This window comes from Oreochromis niloticus, linkage group LG17, assembly GCF_001858045.2.
Source record: "Oreochromis niloticus isolate F11D_XX linkage group LG17, O_niloticus_UMD_NMBU, whole genome shotgun sequence".
Taxonomy (NCBI): Eukaryota; Metazoa; Chordata; class Actinopteri; order Cichliformes; family Cichlidae; genus Oreochromis; species Oreochromis niloticus.
The window spans coordinates 26,158,534-26,178,479 of record NC_031981.2 but is presented as its reverse complement, the minus strand read 5'-3'; the positions used below and the strand labels follow the sequence as shown (position 1 = coordinate 26,178,479).

Below are 19,946 nucleotides of genomic sequence, written 5' to 3'. Positions count from 1 at the left end.
TCGCTCGCTCTATGATTCAGCACAGGAGGGAGGGGGTGAGTGAGTGAGTGAGTGAGTGAGTGAGTGATTCGTTCGCTCTACGATTCAGCACAGGAGGGAGGGGGTGAGCAAATCCTGAGTGATTCGCTTACGTTTACGATTCAGCACAGGAGGGAGGGGGTGAGCGAGTCCTGAGTGATTTGCTTACCCTACGATTCAGCACAGGAGAGGAGGGGGTGAGTAGCTCAAATGTGCTGTTAGCATGTTAGCAGAGCGATGCTACTGTGAACCGAGGAGCTATTGTCTTGATGTGAGCTTCTACTCAGGGTTTTTTCTTCCAGTTCAGAGCAGAAATGTTTTTGTTAAGATACTGGATGTTGTGTTTTTCTCCACAATTTTAATTATAAGCTAGATATATTGCTGCTAACAGCAACAGGGATGAGTCAGTGAGTCAGTTGGGCTTGTGAATCATGATTCATGAGTGAGTAAAGTGATTCTTGAGTACTGAATGATTCGTTCATGATTCGCGCATCACTAGTCAATATATCACAGAAGGTCTTTATTTCCATATTAATACTATACTTAAATTACCAGTTGACGGAGGAAACAACAGCAATAGCAAAATTACTGAAGTGTCGTATAAATAAATTGTTTTTGTGCAGTTGCATTTTCAGACTTGCTTGCATATTAAGCTTTATGTCTCTCTCTGTTCCCAGTTTCCTTATTCGCAAAACCTCTAAGTTGGGAGAGACACTGCTCTGGAAAAACAGCTGTGAACATATTTGTTACCAACTGCCTACATTAAAAGTACAAAGAAAAAAGAGGCAGTGTGTTACCACTTGTTTCTTCTGCCCCTTCTGTTTGAGTTTACATCATGTTTTAGAAGAGGAAGCACTGAATGGTTACCAGTAATTTCCTGCGCTATCTTGCACCTCGAGAGAGTTGTGGCTGGAGCCATCAAACTAGTTTACTAGTTTGTCACATAAATGAAACAACCAGCCATCCTCCTCATATAAAAGAGTAAATTGGGCACACATGGATAGGAGTCACTGCTGGCTGACAAAAGGATTAGTGACCAGAGTAGAATTTGAAACTATTTTCAAAATCAGCGTATTGTTCATTGAGTAATAAACCAAGGCCACCGATGCATGCAATAAAACTCACAATGCCTGGGTGTGTGTTGTATGGAGGCAGAATGCCTCCATAGTTAGTCAACCTATTTAACAAAGAGGGCATGTTGTAATACCTGACATTGAGTTTAAAATAGTGTCAGTGATGTTAGTTCAACAGCAGGCGTGGCAGAGCATCAACAATACAGAAATTACTGAGAAAACATACCAAACATGTAAAATATTTAGTCCGTTGGGCCTACATTCACAAACATTCCAAGGATTCTCTCAGAATGTTTCTAACTTAGCATGCCCAGCTTCAGAATGACTTAGGAAAATTCTCAGAAGAGCTCTAAGCAGAGAAGCAGCTAAGAGTGTAGTCATACTAGGCAATCCATACAATGCCCAAGCACTGTGTGCTGGGTCCATGAAGTGTTGAGCAGTATTCAGTTATTCTTGGGCAAGGTACATGAAATATATGAAAGCAAATCTGAAGGCTAAACTGTCCCATTTCAAAACCTCGTACTTCTGGCCTTCTCGGTCTTTGGAGGACCTGCCCTCCAAGGTCTACATGGGCCGGGTGCTCCAAAGGATGCAGCCCCTGAATTAAGACACAACTGTAGTTTCATGGTGAGACTCTGACTCTGGCAAGGGATGAAGTGATGATGTAGGTTCACAGACCTGTGAAAAGACTGCCCATAGGACAGACTCTTCACGCAGCATCTCTAAGAAACTTAACCCATCTGTCAAAATAGGTGTGAAGGGCCCCCGTTTACAGGCTAAAATAGATGTAGAACAGACACTATGCAATAATATAGATCCATTAAACATCAAACGACATACTTTAAAATCATTAATATCAGCTCCTCTCTGTCAGCATAATGGGAGTTTCTAAAAATGATAGACTCTTCACTAATACACTTGAATAACCCTACAAAACAGTAATATGATAAACTTCCCAGATTGGAGTTGTAAATGAATTAAATTCTTGCAACATATATTTGAAGGAATAGACTTTATTCCATTTGACAGATTAGTTGAATTACAAACATCAAGGATCAGGTGGCAATCAGTTGGACGCTGGACACATCTACCATGCCTAAACGTATAGTGAGGGTGTGCTGGGAATGCCTAGCAAAGGCCCTGGTCCGTGACATCTTTAACGCACACCTCCGGCAGAGCTTCAACAGCATTCTGAGAGAGACTAGGGACATTGAGTCCAAATGGACCATGTTCAGCAAATCCATTGCCGAAGTCGCTGCACTGAGCTGTGTCCTCAAATGGTTGGTGCCTGTTGTGGTGGTAACCCCCGAACCAAATGGTGGACACCAGAGGTGTCCGGGGAGCCACCAAGCTGAAGACTCCTTCTTCAGCTTGGTGGCTCCCCGGACACCTCTGGGCTACTGGTCCAGCTACAGTAGCTACTGGTCCAGCTACAGGACCAGTAGCTGGTCCTGTAGCTGGCTGTAGCTCAGGAGGTAGGGCAGGTCACCTATTAATCGGAAGGTTGGTGGTTCGATCCTTGGCTCCTCCAGTCTGCATGCCCAAGTATCCTTGGGCAAGATACTAACCCCAAGTTGCTCTCCGATGCATCCATCGGAGTATGAATGTGTGTGAATGTAGTTAGAAAAAGCACTAAGTACAGATAAAGTGCTTGTGTGAATGGGTGTGATGAATGTGAATGAATGTGATATGTTGTATAGAGCGCTTCTAGTACTCCGGGAGAGTAGAAAAGCGCTATATAAGAATCAGTCCATTTACCATTTATCAGGCTTGGTTAGCCTGTGGGACTTCAGAGGCAGCTAATAGGTACCGACGGGCCAAGCGAAAGGTGGCGTGGGCAGTGGCTGAACCAAAAACTGTGTGGGAGGAGTTCAGAGAGGCCATGGAAAAAGACTTTCAGACTGCCTCAAAGAGATTCAGTAGTTTTCATGTGTAGGTTCACACACAATGGCCCCATGCATGCCCTAAGGTGGTATGTTTGCTTTTCTTCCTCAGTCTGTTTTTAAGAGCTTGAAAACAGTAATTCCTGGCAACTGGACTTGTTTAAGTTTGTGAAAACATTTCAGCTCTAAAAAGCTTCTTCACTTATAAAAACAAATGGTGGAGTGCCCTAGGTATGTAAACCCTGTATGGAAGTTGGGGGTTGTCTCCTTTGTACAAGCCCAGTATTAATGGTATTGTTGTTGCATAATTTCAAGTGTACTGTGTACTTTGCACTTTCAATGTTATTTAAGCTATGTAATAATAAAGGGACTGGGCTTTTTTACACTTTACACAACAGAGTTTCCACAGTTAGAAAGAACAAGAATAAGTGATTTATCATATAAATGTAATTCTTGTAAAATTTTGAATATGGGCATTAATCAGTACATGCACCATAGATGTAACAAAGATGTGAAAATATTTTAAGACTTTTTTTTTCATGTTGAGAACAAAAAAAAAATGAAAATAATAAACTTAGGATAATGCACTTCAAATGTCATAATTTGACAAGTTGCTTCCAGACCTGTACCTTAAGTATTAAAAAAAAAAAAACTCCCAGCTTTTTATCAACACAGGCAAGCATTCTCTGCGCTAATGGTATTGATATTTATTAAGTCTTAAGATGAGCAATATTTCAAATCAAAAGCCAAAAGGGCATGATAACAGGTTCTGTCATTATATCTTTCAGCATAACAAAAGAGCTTAATGTCTCAGTAGCAACTCTGTAAAAATGGAAACACACCCATACTTTTTCAACATCTCGAGCATTTAATCTGTGGTTGAGCTCATAAATTGTCCTTTCACCATTCAGGAAAAGCAGAGCTGTTCATCACAATGAAGCTGAACTTTTTATGATGATTTTCTTTTTGGAATTCTCAAGCACACGTAACTTGATGCATTCTTAAAATAAAAGGTTTATAACTTATTGAATGCACGAAGGTTTACCACTATTTAATCTCATACTCTATGTGGTATACAGTGAATGATTTGCTTTGATGAATATGAAGTAAATTTCTTGTCCTTCATTAAGTGTGTATAGTACAGTGGAACCCCGACTTACGAAATTAATTCGTTCCCGAGGGTCTTTCGTAAATCGAAAATTTTCGTAAGTCGAAGCACCGATCGCGCCTTTTGAGTGATAGGCTATAGGTTAATTGCTAACTCCAACAACAATACATCGCAAGTACGAAAGCCAAGGGGTTGTCACATGATTCGGAAGGCATTGTGGGCATTGTAGGCATTCTGGGCTCAGCCAATCAGAGCCAGCGGATTTCGTTACACGGGCATTTTGCCATAACACGGGCAGAAATATTGCCGTTAAATGCCTTCGTAACTTGAATTTTTCATTAAATGGGGTATTCGTAAGTCGGGGTTCCACTGTAGTTAAAAAGGACTAATACACCCTGTCTTAAAATTAGTAATGATAAAGAAAGATTTTAAGCAACTATAGATTATCATTGCCAGTGGAGCCCTCAGACATTTGAGATGACTTTTCAGAGATGACCATTATTTTTCTGGGTACAGTCCAAGCACATCAATGTCAAAGTTGCACAGATGGCCAGTGTTTAGGCACAGTATCACTAACGTGTTTACACATGACGTACACATGACGTGTGTAACAGCTTTTATTCGATGGAGTTGTTAATGTTAGTAGTTCTGTGTTTTAAAAAAAATAATAACTAAACACAAATCAATAAATAAACTTCCGTAGAATAATGTCCTCTGATGTGTACTTCTTTATTACCTGTATGAATTACAGTGTTACAAACAACTCCTTCAGCTTTAGAAAATCAGGGAGGTGTCAGAAAAACAGGATTTCTTAAAAATAGGTCAACAGTAACAGTAACTCTCCCATGAAAAAAGGAATGTTCTCAGGTTATGAAAAAGTTAAAAAAAAAAAAAAAAAAACACCAAACAAACAAACAAAAAAAAAAACAGTTCAAGAAATAGAAAATTTCAACAAAAGGCCCCTGAAAGTACTTTTAATTGCATTAGGGTGGGAGGCTTCAGCAACAAATGTCCAAAACTCATATTATGTTAATTTTAATATGAAAGATACTGATATTTTCTAAAATTAATGAAATGAAAAATTGTCTCAACTGTTTGTTTGTATGCAGTGACAAGTGTCCCCACTTTTGGCTGTTTACTGTGATCAGTATGTGTAGCTTAGAATCCCCAACTTCTATGCAAAATGTTGGCACCATCTTGAACTTATGTGTTTTGACAGCAATTTCTATAATAGTATAACAGCAATAATAGCTGTCACAAGTATGACTGCTATGCAAACACACTAACAACAGCCACACCTGCCTTAACGACAGCCACACCTGCCTTAACCACAACCACAGCTGCCACAACAACTACCACTTGTGAACCACCAACAATCACAGTTTCACCTAACAATAACAATACTGGGAATCAGTAAATCAATCAGTGTTGAAAGTGCATTTCTGATGCAAGTCAACTAAACCCAATAGGTCTGTTTTTTTATTGTTTTAATCGTAAACTTCTGTTGAATAATACCATTTTATATTTTCTTTGATATTGTCTTAATGAATTAGGAAATGAAAAAGTGTTATAGACAGGTCCGTCAGGTTCAGCAAAAGGGGAGTTCTGAGAAAGACAGGATTTCTTAAGAAATAATCTGCCATTAAGATAACAATGACAGTAGATGAGTAACTCTCCCAGGAAAATACGAGTGTGACAGCAACAACAGCTGGCACAACTACAGATACGATCTATCTATCTATATATTACATATATATATATTTATGCAAATGAATTTTTGGGCGGTGTTAATTACCCTCTGCACAGCCTTCTTGTTCTCAGTGCTGAGTCACAGTGGGGGTGAGAGGTAGAGGCCAAGTCAGACTGATTAAGGCCGGTTTGTTAGGAAATCTTTGATCCAGTAGCAGGTGGCAGGGGGGGATCTGAAGGTAGTCAAGTTTGGTGGTGAAGATGTCTGGGATTATGGTGTTCAATGCTGAGCTGTTCAACAGAACTGCTAGAAGGCAGAACATAAGGCAAATACTCTGCAGTTAATGCTGATGAATGTTTCTTAACATAAAAGCTTTAAGGTATATTTAACAGAACTAAAAATGAACTGAAAATGTTTCCGTATAAACCTCAAAACCTCAAGTTTAAATTTGAAAGTATTATTGCTGGCTCCTTCCAGAGACTGGGTCATTTTAAGATCCTTTAAAAGTGACAGAGGGCTCTCCAATTAAGCAGTACTGTGCAAGTGTATTCTGCTTTGGGCAGACACCTGGAGGTAGATATCATTCTCTCTAAGTGTCTGGGGGCTGTGTGGAATAAGATAACCTTTATTAAGATAACCTTTATTAGTCGTGTGGGACTTTATTAGTCCCACACGTGGGAAATTTGTTAATACCAGGATCTTGATGCCTGAAGTCAAACAAAAAATGTGTCTTTTGTTTGTTGCTGACTGAGATCAGGGCCCTGTACTATGAAGCTCGTTCAACATATTCAATCTCACCTGGATTCACTTAGCCTAACATTGGTGATTAGGATATACTGTCACAAGAAGCTGGTTATCAAGTTAACCCAGGGTTTCCCTTGCCTGTTCACAAAAAAACTGGTGATGTTAAAAGGAGCTGACCAATCTAAAAGGGGTGTGAATCATAACTCTTTTTCCACAGAAAATCATCCCTAGACACCTACAAGAGGAATGCTATCAAAAAGAAGATCCCTTAGATTATTGACAACTGTTGTGCATGTGCCAAATCTACTTAAATATGTGTGCTTTACATGTTACAACCAGTAGATGGCACCAAGCCACTACTGTATGTAACTTGTAAGAAGAGCGTGAACCAGCAGAAAGAAAAAAACTTTGCATTGCTGTGTGTGTGTGTGTGTGTGTGTGTGTGTGTGTGTGTACTACTTGCACTCAGACCCAGGTCTGGGACCAACATAACACTAACTACTCCAATGAGATTATGATATATTGTCACAGATCAATGTGAAAATAATTTAATTGGTTGAACAGATATTCTTGATGTGCGTACTATGTTTCCAGCAGTGTAAAATAAACTTGGCAGCAAATTAGAATCATGTATAACAATATTTTATACATTTTCTAAGTCACCAAATTCGGTGCTGTTTAACAGATTGAGAGTAAAGATTATATTTAAAATTAGAATTTTAACATAATCTACGTACAAATGTAATATGAGATCAGCAAGTACTGTTTTAGGATATGATATTAATGCTTATAGAACAATAAGATTGCTGTAAAATTGTTTGCTGTCAAATGAGAAAAAAAAACAAAAACAACTGAAAAACAAGGAATAAAGTTGAGTGTAAAAATCTGTATTATTTATTATTGATGCTCATTAGTGGAACAAAAACATATGCTATTAAAAAAAACTTTAGACCTACCTACTGTTCTCGCAGAGAGGTGAGGTTCAAAGGGACTTACAGGAATGGTGACGCTATTTTCTGGAGAATTGATTAGTCTGTAGGCTGTGATTTCATACCTGGTAATCTTTAATGGAACAAAAACTACTTCAGAGCAGGTTTGTTCACAGCATAAGTTACCAATGGTTAAAAAAAGTGAACCACTGTAGTAGTACAGAAAACCCAGGGTTAACCCTGAAGTTATGTGGATAAGCCAAAGTCCTGCTTTGCACTACAAACTTTTGAATGCGTGAAGTTGTTTGCTGTGTTCGCTCGCTGTAAAAAGGAACTTTAATACATGTGTGGCAGTTGCAATGCAGCAGCCCCCCATCTCTACCTGGCAATGGCATTTACTGTTTCTCAGTGAATGCCATTGCTGTGTTTTATCCCTTTATAAAATTATTCATGGAAAAATTTTCAAATTACTAGATTACTGTTAAAATCCTATATGGAAACCAACCTAGCAATTAAATGAGCTAACACTGACAGTCTTGGTAGATGTGTAGAAGCAGGAATTGGTGTGATTTGGCCTGTGCTTACATGTTGGTGCCATTCTTGATCCCCCTTTGGGGGGCTGCTCTCACCAAGCTTGGGTTTTTGTTCTTTTTGATTAAAGGATGTTAGCTGCGCTCACCATTTGTCTGCAGGCTTTATTAAATGGAAACTTCCACAACAATTTGTGGAAAGCCTGGTAATCTAGGATGGCACCTCTTCCACTCACGTCAAGTCAAGTCAGCTTTATTTGTATGTCATGTTTAAAAGACATCAAGTATCAGCCAAAGTGCTGAACAGAGGGACAATGTAATCAAATAAAAGAAAGAATTAAGATAAATGAGGTTAAAAAAAAAAAAAAAAAATGAAAATCAACTTCCTCTGTTGTCCTTTTAATGACCCACAAAACACACAAAACAGAAGAAAAGTGTCTGTGCGTGTGTGATACAGAAGCATAGGTGATACAGAGAACACCTTATGTACGTCAGCATGCTATTATTAAAATATATAAATGCAGCATGCAACAATAAGACAAGGTGTGACAAAGTCATCAGAAAACAAAACCACCCTGTATGAAAAAACAGTCCTGTGTTTACTGTTGTTTAACTAATTACACTAAATACATGCAAACTGCTTTACGCATATTAGAGTTCCTGCTTCATCAGCACTTGGTGATCTGTTTGAATTGCCAAATAATATTAATAGCAGTCCATGTCCAGCGAAGTCCAGCAGAATTAACAAGCACAAATAGTGCATTTAGATTTAGGAATCATGAAACAAACAAATTTGAGCTAAAATATGCTCAACTGGAGCAGCCGAGCACAAGTACAGTTCTTTTACCTTTAGGTCCTGCCACACCTGCTGTAACATGTTTAAACCTCTGTCTAATTATTTCACTGAACAGACCGGATTACTGAGCTTGTCAACATTACAGATTAGCAGAAACAACAAAAGTACAAGCGAGACAAACTACAATAAAAAAGTGTGCTTAAGTCCTTAATATCATATTAATGTCATTTATTCACTCACTTGATATATTTATATATTTATTTGTGTGTGTATATATATATATATATATATATATATATATATATATATATATATATATATATATATATGAAATGAGAAATGAGAAGGACATGATAGATAGATAGATAGATAGATAGATAGATAGATAGATAGTGTTGTGGAAGTTTTCCATTAAATAAAGCCTGCAGACGAGCGGTGAGCGGTAGCTAACATTCTTTAATCAAAACACACAAAGAACAGAAAACCAAGTTGGTGGAGAGCCTGCATGACCGCGGGGCACACGGTCAGCAGAGTCTCCCTGAGCCTAACATGGCTCTCAGTTAAATACCTTCTCCAGGAACAAAAGGCAGTACACAGCTGTTTCACACCTCAAGGTTCACACTCCCTTGCTACCTCCCAGAGTCCTCAAAGAGACAAAAGATTCTTCCAGTGGAGTTGTCTGCTTCCCCACAACTTCCTTACTAGACCCCCACCATTTGTCTTACAGTATGAGTGTGAAACATGTTTAAATCCAGTAGCACCAAGGCATCATACAATAAAATAATGTGATTAATACATAAGTAAAAGAAATTCCTATACGATAGATAGATAGATAGATAGATAGATAGATAGATAGATAGATAGATTCGGCTGTTTATTGCCATATTGTCATTTCAATTTCCATCTCACAGTAGATCTGTAAAGGCATAAAACCCTGACCTGTTCACCAAGCTGTGTGTTCCATATTCTGTCCCTCAGGAATGTGGAGCATTTGAATGGTCATGGTGAAATTCACATTTTCACATTTATTATTTTTACTGTTTGGATTATGCTTTAAATTGAGTCTTACTTATTCGTAGGTATATACAGCAATGTTTCCCTAAGATGATATTGTATTGGATTGTACATTAAATCTTTTTTTAGCCAATTCAAAAATACTTCAATATAATACTTCATGTAGTGTGAGGTAGCAAAAGCTCATCATCACCATTCATTCCATACTCTAACAGCTTTCATCAAGTCTGAGAGGCATTCGTGGACTCTTATTAATTAACTGAATAAAGAAATGCAAAAGATGCATGAATATGTAACCAAAATAATTTCACACAGCAAAAGAGAATATGAAGACTCAGTGACGTATTAAGGAGATTAATTAATATTTAGAAATAAAATAGTGTACATTTTTTCTTTTGTTATGACTTCAGCTGAACAAAGGGTGTGATAATGTACGCCAGCATAATGATTTGACAAAAGAGGAGCTGAGTGTCTGAATGTTCATGCTGTAGAAATGCAAGCACGCCCAATCCTGAGCTCACCTGTTCAGTATATAAAGTGTAGCGGTGCCCCTGGAGTTTAGTATCACAGTCCAGGGAAACTAATCTGCAAAACTGACCTGTTCATCATAATGAAGCTGACTGCTCTGATTCTCCTATGGGCACTCACCAGCACAGGTAACTTGACTTTTGCTTATCATTCAGGATTTAATTTAAGGGATTCAAGTTTAAATTTTCAAAGAAAGACTAGGCCTTAGAAATTATTTTATTCAGCTGCTGAAGAGTTTGAATAGCTCTCTGTGGTAGAGCAGTTCATCTACTAACTAGAAGGTTGCATGTTCAATCTTTGGCTGTTCTAGTCTTCATGCCTTGCTTGATTCATGAGAATGTTAATGTGACATAGAAAGCACTTGGATGTAGAAAGAAGTTCCTGTATAAATTAGTGAATAAGACATGGTGTATAAAGTGCTTTGAGTCCTCAAGTAGGAAAGCACCATATTAGAACCAGTCCATTAACCCTTTCAACAATTTGTGTAATAGACTAAAGAAATAGAAGAGATAACAACTCTTAAATAATACCAATATACTTGTTTGTTTAATAAAAAAAAAAAAAAAAAAAAAAAAAAAGGTATAATCTTTCATTTTAACTTCAGTCCTTTCATTGTTTCTCTCCTGATTGTAGCTGGAGCCCTTCAGTGTCAAATCTGCACAGATCAGATGTGTTCAAGCACAGTACCACTTACATGTTCTTCAGAGACCATGTGTGTTACAGCTACTATTCTAGGTAATCTTTTCTTCAGATTATCTGATACACTTAACTAAATTTCAAATACTGTGAAGTTATCTGTGCTTTCTATCAACATTAATGAACCACACTTTGAATTTGCAGCTACCTCCTCTGGAACTACAGCAACACAAATCTACAAGGCGTGTGCATCTTCCTCTCTGTGTCCAGCTACGGGCTCTCAGACATTTTCAGTTGACGTGGGTGTTCAAAGTGCTCTTGCATCTGCCACATGCTGCAACACGGATAACTGTAACTCACAAACTCTGGCTGGTAAGTACAAATCAATAAGTGTTTTATTAAAGACGCAATAACAGAAAGAAATAAGAAACAATAATCTGATATTTGCTGAAATGTTCTCTGTTTTGAAATGATGTTGTTTTATGTTTCAGCTCCTACTCCTCAGTCAAGTAATGGCCGACTATGTAACGTTTGTTCCACTTCTCAGTGCAACACTCCATTACAGTGTCAGGGAGTGGAGGACCAATGCTTTCAGTCAATGAGTAAGTCTTCACCATGTATACTTTAACAAAGATCATCTTTAAATTTGTTTTTTTTGCCTAGAATAAATTCAACCAACATTCTTTTTTTTAAAATCAGTCAGTGGAAACATTTGGAAACATTAGTATTTGTAATACATGTTATTTTCTATTTAAACCTTTAACGAGGAAGTTTAAGATTTGATAATTAATCAGCTTGCAAAGCAATAAAGATTTGTCCACAAAATTGAGTATAAATATATTGGTTAAACAGTATTCTGTCAACTGTTTAAAAAATATCACTATTCATGGTATGGAAATATTGATTAACCTGCAGTTATTGTCTTGACATATATTTAACTGGTGGGTGTGATATTATGGCATCAGAAATGTTGCAGAAACAACTACACCCTTCAGTGGTGTTCTTGGGTCTTAGAGTACACCCAAAAGTCATTGAAGTTGATGTAAAAGAGATGTCAGATTATTCTTTATGTAAAAAACATTTATGTGCTAAAATCATTTTTTGGTTTGTTTTTTGGTTCTTTAGTAAATGACACCTCCAAAGTTTTTCCAACTTATGGCTTTGCATTTACAGACGTCATAATTTTACTTTATAATTTAATCTTAACGATTTTAATAACAGTACTACTGATTTGAGCAAAACCTGTAGAGTAAATCAGGTAAATTAAGTCCAACTAAAAGGGAGAAAACAATCTACAGATGATCTACAGAATAGCTTCTTGATTTTCTTTTTTCTCTAAATAAGCTCTAAATAAAATGTAAGGTAATAGTAAGGTAATACTTTTTTATAATACAGTACTGTGACAAGAGCATTGTCCATAAAAAAGGAAAACATTTTCAATAATAATAATACTCTGAGCATATGTTTTGATTTTCCAGGCTACTACACAGGCATGTTTCTTAAATATTTTTTCTGTGACTAAAATAGGAATTTCTTCCAATTTCCACATCAAAATGTCCTTCTTCAAGATTTTAAAGCTCAAATTCCTCTGATGGAAAAAGCACTTACTTGCTGACAATAAAAGTGCTGTGTGAATGTGTGTGGATTGGTGAATATTGGAATAAAAAGCACTTTGAGGGTTCTGCTAGAGCAGAAAACTCAATTAAATGTACCAGTTCTTTTAACATTTAACATTTTATGACTTACCAACTGCCACTGAACCACACATTATAATAAATTATATTGGATATAAGCAAACACATTTTTAAGATGTAATGAGAAAAGTTTTAAATGTCAATATATCATGACACCTTAAAGTTAAAAATATTTTTTCAAAAATTGTTCAAACTGTGATTTCTCCTCTACAGTGAATGATGGCACCAACACTTTTCCAGCTTATGGCTGTGCATCTACAAACCTGTGTGCAGCTGCTAAAAGTCTTGGTTCTATACCTTTTATACACAACTTTGGTACCATAACAAGTGGACCAACCTGCTCTCTAGCTTCAACTGCAGTACCAACCACCACAATACGACCCATTCGAGTCAAACGACAACAACAGCTGCCCAAACCACAACCTCAAAACCATCTGTTGAAACCACGACCATGGCACCAAGAACCACAAAAACAGCAACCTAAGCACGGACCAACATGGCCCAAACAAGAAAAATGTGCTCACACAACAACAACAGCCACTCCAACCACAAGCAGTAGCGCACTAATCACAACAGCTACGCCAAGCACTGCTACTGCAGTTCCAACCACAACAACAGCAGGACTAACCACCACATTTGAAGCTCAAACCACAACCACAGCTGCATCAACCACTACAACAACAGCTCCGACCACGACCACTGTGACACCAACTATCACAACAGCTTCTCCAACCACGACAACTGTGGCACCAACCATCACAACAGCAGCTGCTCCAACCACAACCACTGCAGCACCAACCAGCACCAAAAGTGCTCCAATAATAACGATAGAGGTGCAATCTACCACAACAGCTGCTCTCACTGCAACCCCTGTGGAACAAACCACAACAACAATAACTTCAACCACAGTGGCACCAACCACCACAACAGCTACGCCAAGCACTGCTACTGCAGTTCCAACCACAACAACAACAGGGCTAACCACCACATTTGAAGCTCAAACCACAACCACAGCTGGATCAACCACTACAACAACAGCTCCAACCACGACCACTGTGACACCAACAACCACTATAACTGCCCCAACCAATACCACGGCCACTCAAACCACGACCACTGCAGCACCAACCACTGCATATGTAGCTCAAACCAATGCAGGACCAAGCACAACAGCTGCTTCAACCAAGACCACAGTGGCACCAACAGCTTCTCCAACCATGACAACTGTGGCACCAACCATCACAACAGAAGCTGCTCCAACCACAACCACTGCAGCACCAACCAGCACCAAAGGTGCTCCAATAATAACAACAGAGGTGCAAACCACCACACCAGCTGCTCTCACCACGACCCCTGTGGCACAAACCACAACAACAACAGCTTCAACCACGACCACAGTGGCACCAACCACCACAACAGCTCCTCCAACCACCACAACTGTGGCACAAACCACCACAGCAGCTGCTCCAACCACGACCACTGCAGCATCAACCACAGCAAAAGCTGTCCCAACCATTACCAGTGAGGAGCGAACCACGATCCCAGTTACTCCAACCATTGACACTGCAGCTCAAATTACAACAACAGCAGCACAAACCACCACAACAACTATAAATATAGCTAAAACGACGTCCAATACTGCACTAACCACAACAGCTGCTCCAATCCCGACTACGGCCATACCAAGTTCAACAACGGCTGCATCACCCACTACAACAACTGAAACAATAACTCCACCTGAAACAGGAACACAAGCTGTTCCAACCCCGACCATTGGGACACCAACCACCACCACCAGTATCCCTACCACTGCCACCGCAGCTCAAACCACAATAGCAGCACAAACCTCAACAGCAGTTGCTCCAACCACAACCACGGAAGCACCAACAAGCACCACAGGTGCTCCAATAACAACCTCTGTCACTTTGATTACAACAGCTGCACCAACCACTACAACAGCAGATTTAACCATGACCACTGTTGAAGCAACCAACACAACAATTGCTCCGAGCACAACGGCTGTGGCACCGGTCACTACCATAGTCACTTCAGCCATAACAACAGCGCCACCAACCACAACAACAGCTACCCCACCCATGACCACTGCCACCCTAACCACCACAACAGAACCATTGCCACACCATTCACATCAACCAAAGCCCAAACCAGAACCAACACCACCCAAATCGCCACCATGTGCTGAACACAGAACCACTGTGGCACCAACCACAACAACAGCTGGACCAGCTACAACAAATGCAAACCAAAGCACCACAACAGGTGTTCCAACCACTACCACTGCACCAGAAACCACAACAACAACTCTAACCACGACCACTGTGCCCACGACTACAACAGCTACGCCAAGCACTGCTACTGCAGTTCAAACCACAACAACAACAGGGCTAACCACCACATTTGAAGCTCAAACCACAACCACAGCTGGATCAACCACTACAACAACAGCTCCAACCACGACCACTGTGACACCAACAACCACTATAACTGCCCCAACCAATACCACGGCCACTCAAACCACGACCACTGCAGCACCAACCACCACATATGTAGCTCAAACCAATGCAGGACCAAGCACAACAGCTGCTTCAACCAAGACCACAGTGGCACCAACAGCTTCTCCAACCATGACAACTGTGGCACCAACCATCACAACAGAAGCTGCTCCAACCACAACCACTGCAGCACCAACCAGCACCAAAGGTGCTCCAATAATAACAACAGAGGTGCAAACCACCACACCAGCTGCTCTCACCACGACCCCTGTGGCACAAACCACAACAACAACAGCTTCAACCACGACCACAGTGGCACCAACCACCACAACAGCTCCTCCAACCACCACAACTGTGGCACAAACCACCACAGCAGCTGCTCCAACCACGACCACTGCAGCATCAACCACAGCAAAAGCTGTCCCAACCATTACCAGTGAGGAGCGAACCACGATCCCAGTTACTCCAACCATTGACACTGCAGCTCAAATTACAACAACAGCAGCACAAACCACCACAACAACTATAAATATAGCTAAAACGACGTCCAATACTGCACTAACCACAACAGCTGCTCCAATCCCGACTACGGCCATACCAAGTTCAACAACGGCTGCATCACCCACTACAACAACTGAAACAATAACTCCACCAGAAACAGGAACACAAGCTGTTCCAACCCCGACCATTGGGACACCAACCACCACCACCAGTATCCCTACCACTGCCACCGCAGCTCAAACCACAATAGCAGCACAAACCTCAACAGCAGTTGCTCCAACCACAACCACGGAAGCACCAACAAGCACCACAGGTGCTCCAATAACAACCTCTGTCGCTTTGATTACAACAGCTGCACCAACCACTACAACAGCAGATTTAACCATGACCACTGTTGAAGCAACCACCACAACAATTGCTCCGAGCACAACGGCTGTGGCACCGGTCACTACCATAGTCACTTCAGCCATAACAACAGCACCACCAACCACAACAACAGCTACCCCACCCATGACCACTGCCACCCTAACCACCACAACAGAACCATTGCCACACCATTCACATCAACCAAAGCCCAAACCAGAACCAACACCACCCAAATCGCCACCATGTGCTGAACACAGAACCACTGTGGCACCAACCACAACAACAGCTGGACCAACTACAACCAATGCAACCCAAAGCACCACAACAGGTGTTCCAACCACTACCACTGCACCAGAAACCACAACAACAACTCTAACCACGACCACTGTGCCCACGACCACAACAGCTTCGCCAAGCACTGCTACTGCAGTTCCAACCACAACAACAACAGGGCTAACCACCACATTTGAAGCTCAAACCACAACCACAGCTGGATCAACCACTACAACAACAGCTCCAACCACGACCACTGTGACACCAACAACCACTATAACTGCCCCAACCAATACCACGGCCACTCAAACCACGACCACTGCAGCACCAACCACCACATATGTAGCTCAAACCAATGCAGGACCAAGCACAACAGCTGCTTCAACCAAGACCACAGTGGCACCAACAGCTTCTCCAACCATGACAACTGTGGCACCAACCATCACAACAGAAGCTACTCCAACCACAACCACTGCAGCACCAACCAGCACCAAAGGTGCTCCAATAATAACAACAGAGGTGCAAACCACCACACCAGCTGCTCTCACCACGACCCCTGTGGCACAAACCACAACAACAACAGCTTCAACCACGACCACAGTGGCACCAACCACCACAACAGCTCCTCCAACCACCACAACTGTGGCACAAACCACCACAGCAGCTGCTCCAACCACGACCACTGCAGCATCAACCACAGCAAAAGCTGTCCCAACCATTACCAGTGAGGAGCGAACCACGATCCCAGTTACTCCAACCATTGACACTGCAGCTCAAATTACAACAACAGCAGCACAAACCACCACAACAACTATAAATATAGCTAAAACGACGTCCAATACTGCACTAACCACAACAGCTGCTCCAATCCCGACTACGGCCATACCAAGTTCAACAACGGCTGCATCACCCACTACAACAACTGAAACAATAACTCCACCAGAAACAGGAACACAAGCTGTTCCAACCCCGACCATTGGGACACCAACCACCACCACCAGTATCCCTACCACTGCCACCGCAGCTCAAACCACAATAGCAGCACAAACCTCAACAGCAGTTGCTCCAACCACAACCACGGAAGCACCAACAAGCACCACAGGTGCTCCAATAACAACCTCTGTCGCTTTGATTACAACAGCTGCACCAACCACTACAACAGCAGATTTAACCATGACCACTGGTGAAGCAACCACCACAACAATTGCTCCGAGCACAACGGCTGTGGCATCGGTCACTACCATAGTCACTTCAGCCATAACAACAGCGCCACCAACCACAACAACAGCTACCCCACCCATGACCACTGCCACCCTAACCACCACTACAGAACCATTGCCACACCATTCACATCAACCAAAGCCCAAACCAGAACCAACACCACCCAAATCGCCACCATGTGCTGAACACAGAACCACTGTGGCACCAACCACAACAACAGCTGGACCAACTACAACCAATGCAACCCAAAGCACCACAACAGGTGTTCCAACCACTACCACTGCACCAGAAACCACAACAACAACTCTAACCACGACCACTGTGCCCACGACCACAACAGCTTCGCCTAGTACTTTCACTGCAGTTCAAACCACTACAAATGACAGTCCAACCACTGCCACAACAGTCGCAACTACAAAAACTATCATTACCACAACCACTGCAGAGCCAACCACAATGAAAGGTGCTCAAACCACAGCCCTCCCAACCACCACAACACCTTCCACAAGCACCACAACATCTGGGTCAAGCACATTTGGTTTTCCAACCACAACAGCTGTGGGACCAACCATGACAACCGTTCCTGTAACAACCTCTGTCTCCCCAGTTTCAGAAGATTCAACCTCGTCATCTCAGTCACCCACGACTTTAACGACAGCAAGTAACTCATCTTCCATTAGAATGAATGTAGTCCATTTTCTACTCGGACTTCTTCTTTTTACCCTATATTAGAAAACAGGTAATTCATAGATGGAAAGCGAAAACATTACCAATAAATTATGAAAGTAGCTTCTTTTGAAGATCAGACTTATGTTTACTTTGTACCTCCGCCTCTCACCCTATGGCATCTGGGATAGGCTCCAGCACAAACAACCAAAAGGAACTAAGACACCCACATGATAAGCATGGAAGAATGGATGAATGGATGGCAGAATTTCTAGAACAACGCACAAAAATCTACTAGATAACACGTAATAAAGTAATTAAGTTTTTAACAGGCATTTTGGTTGGATCATTTTTTTTCCTTTGTAACAATGCCACTGATAACAAGCACAGAGGCAAAAAAGACCTTTGCCAATATTTTTGTTTTGTTTGATATTTAAATGAGCCTGAATTTGACTTACTTTCTTTATTTCCTTTTTTCTTTTTAAGATATATTGTGATCACAAAATGTATATAAAAATTGCATATTAGGTATACATTATTGAAGATGACACACTTTATAGACATACAGACTATTTATTTTGGGCACGTCATTTTCACGCAGGAAGCTCTGAAAGAATGTATGGGCTTATAAGAGGTTAATTCAATCAAGGTTTTTTCTCTATGTATTATAGTAGCTATAAAATATTTAAAAGTTTCTCATTTTATAATATTTAACAACGTTCCTATATTAAGAATGTCTTTTTGAGCTTTTTTTGATTGTTGATAATCCCCATGGAAGTACAACTGTGGATAACTGAAAAAGTAAAGTTTGAAGTATTTGTACATTTCAGAGTTTTTCTATCTAATCCAATTTGTATTTCTGGTGATCATGTTTCATTAAAAATGTAGTCTTCTGGTCATTACTGAGTCTCAGAATTGCTCTTTTATAACATCTAAAGTGCTTTGAGTGGTCAGCAAGAACAGAAAAACACTATATACTGTAAATGTTTGTACATTACATACTAGATGTAATGGCTCTCTTGTCACCAGCTGGTGAGACTGGAGTCGACCATCACACTGGCAGAGCACAACACAAAAAAAGAGACCGAGGGTCATGGCTGGCTAGCAAGTGGGATGAGGCCAGTCCCAGGTTAGAGGAGGTTCCCCAGCCCCAAAGGAGCAGGTGTTGTGTTCTTGGCCCACTAACCCCTTTCTTTCTGGTCTTCCTTCCCTGGCATGTCCCCGGCTCCAGGTGTTAAGATAAGATAAGATAAGATAAGATAAGATAAGATAACCCTTATTAGTCCCACACGTGGGAAATTTGTTTTGTCACAGCAGGAAGTGGACAGTGCAAAAGTTGTGAAGGAAAAATTAGAATAAAATAAGATAAGAATAAATACAGTACACAACTGTACAGAATAGAATAAAATAAAATACTATATACAGTAGAATAAAATAGAATAAAATATACAATAAGATAAAAATAGAATACAAATGCTATATACAACTGAGTAAAAATACAACGATGCCAGAAAGGATTATTGCACATTAGTATTATTGCACATGTGTGGATGTGTGTGTTAGATCAGTCAAGGTCTTTATTGTGGAGTCTGACAGCAGTGGGGAGGAAAGACCTGCGAAATCTCTCCGTCCCACACCGTGGGTGCCGCAGTCTCCCACTGAAGGAGCTGCTCAGTGCTGTCACAGTCTCATGCATGGGGTGGGAGATGTTGCTCCCGACCTGCAAGGGGCCATGCCAGCACCAAAACCAAACTACTAGAGGT

At 40.7% G+C, this 19,946-nt stretch overlaps 1 protein-coding gene across 1 annotated transcript; it reads left to right on the top strand.

Annotated features, from left to right (window-relative positions):
• Positions 1 to 2,183: 2,183 nt before the first annotated feature.
• On the top strand, positions 2,184 to 18,501 carry LOC109195021 (mucin-2-like). Its single transcript, XM_019346422.2, has 4 exons — positions 2,184 to 2,409; positions 11,154 to 11,321; positions 11,441 to 11,551; positions 12,857 to 18,501. The coding sequence occupies exons 1-4, from the start codon at positions 2,184 to 2,186 to the stop codon at positions 18,247 to 18,249; spliced, it is 5,898 nt and encodes a 1,965-aa protein (XP_019201967.1). The 3' UTR covers positions 18,250 to 18,501.
• Positions 18,502 to 19,946: the final 1,445 nt, after the last annotated feature.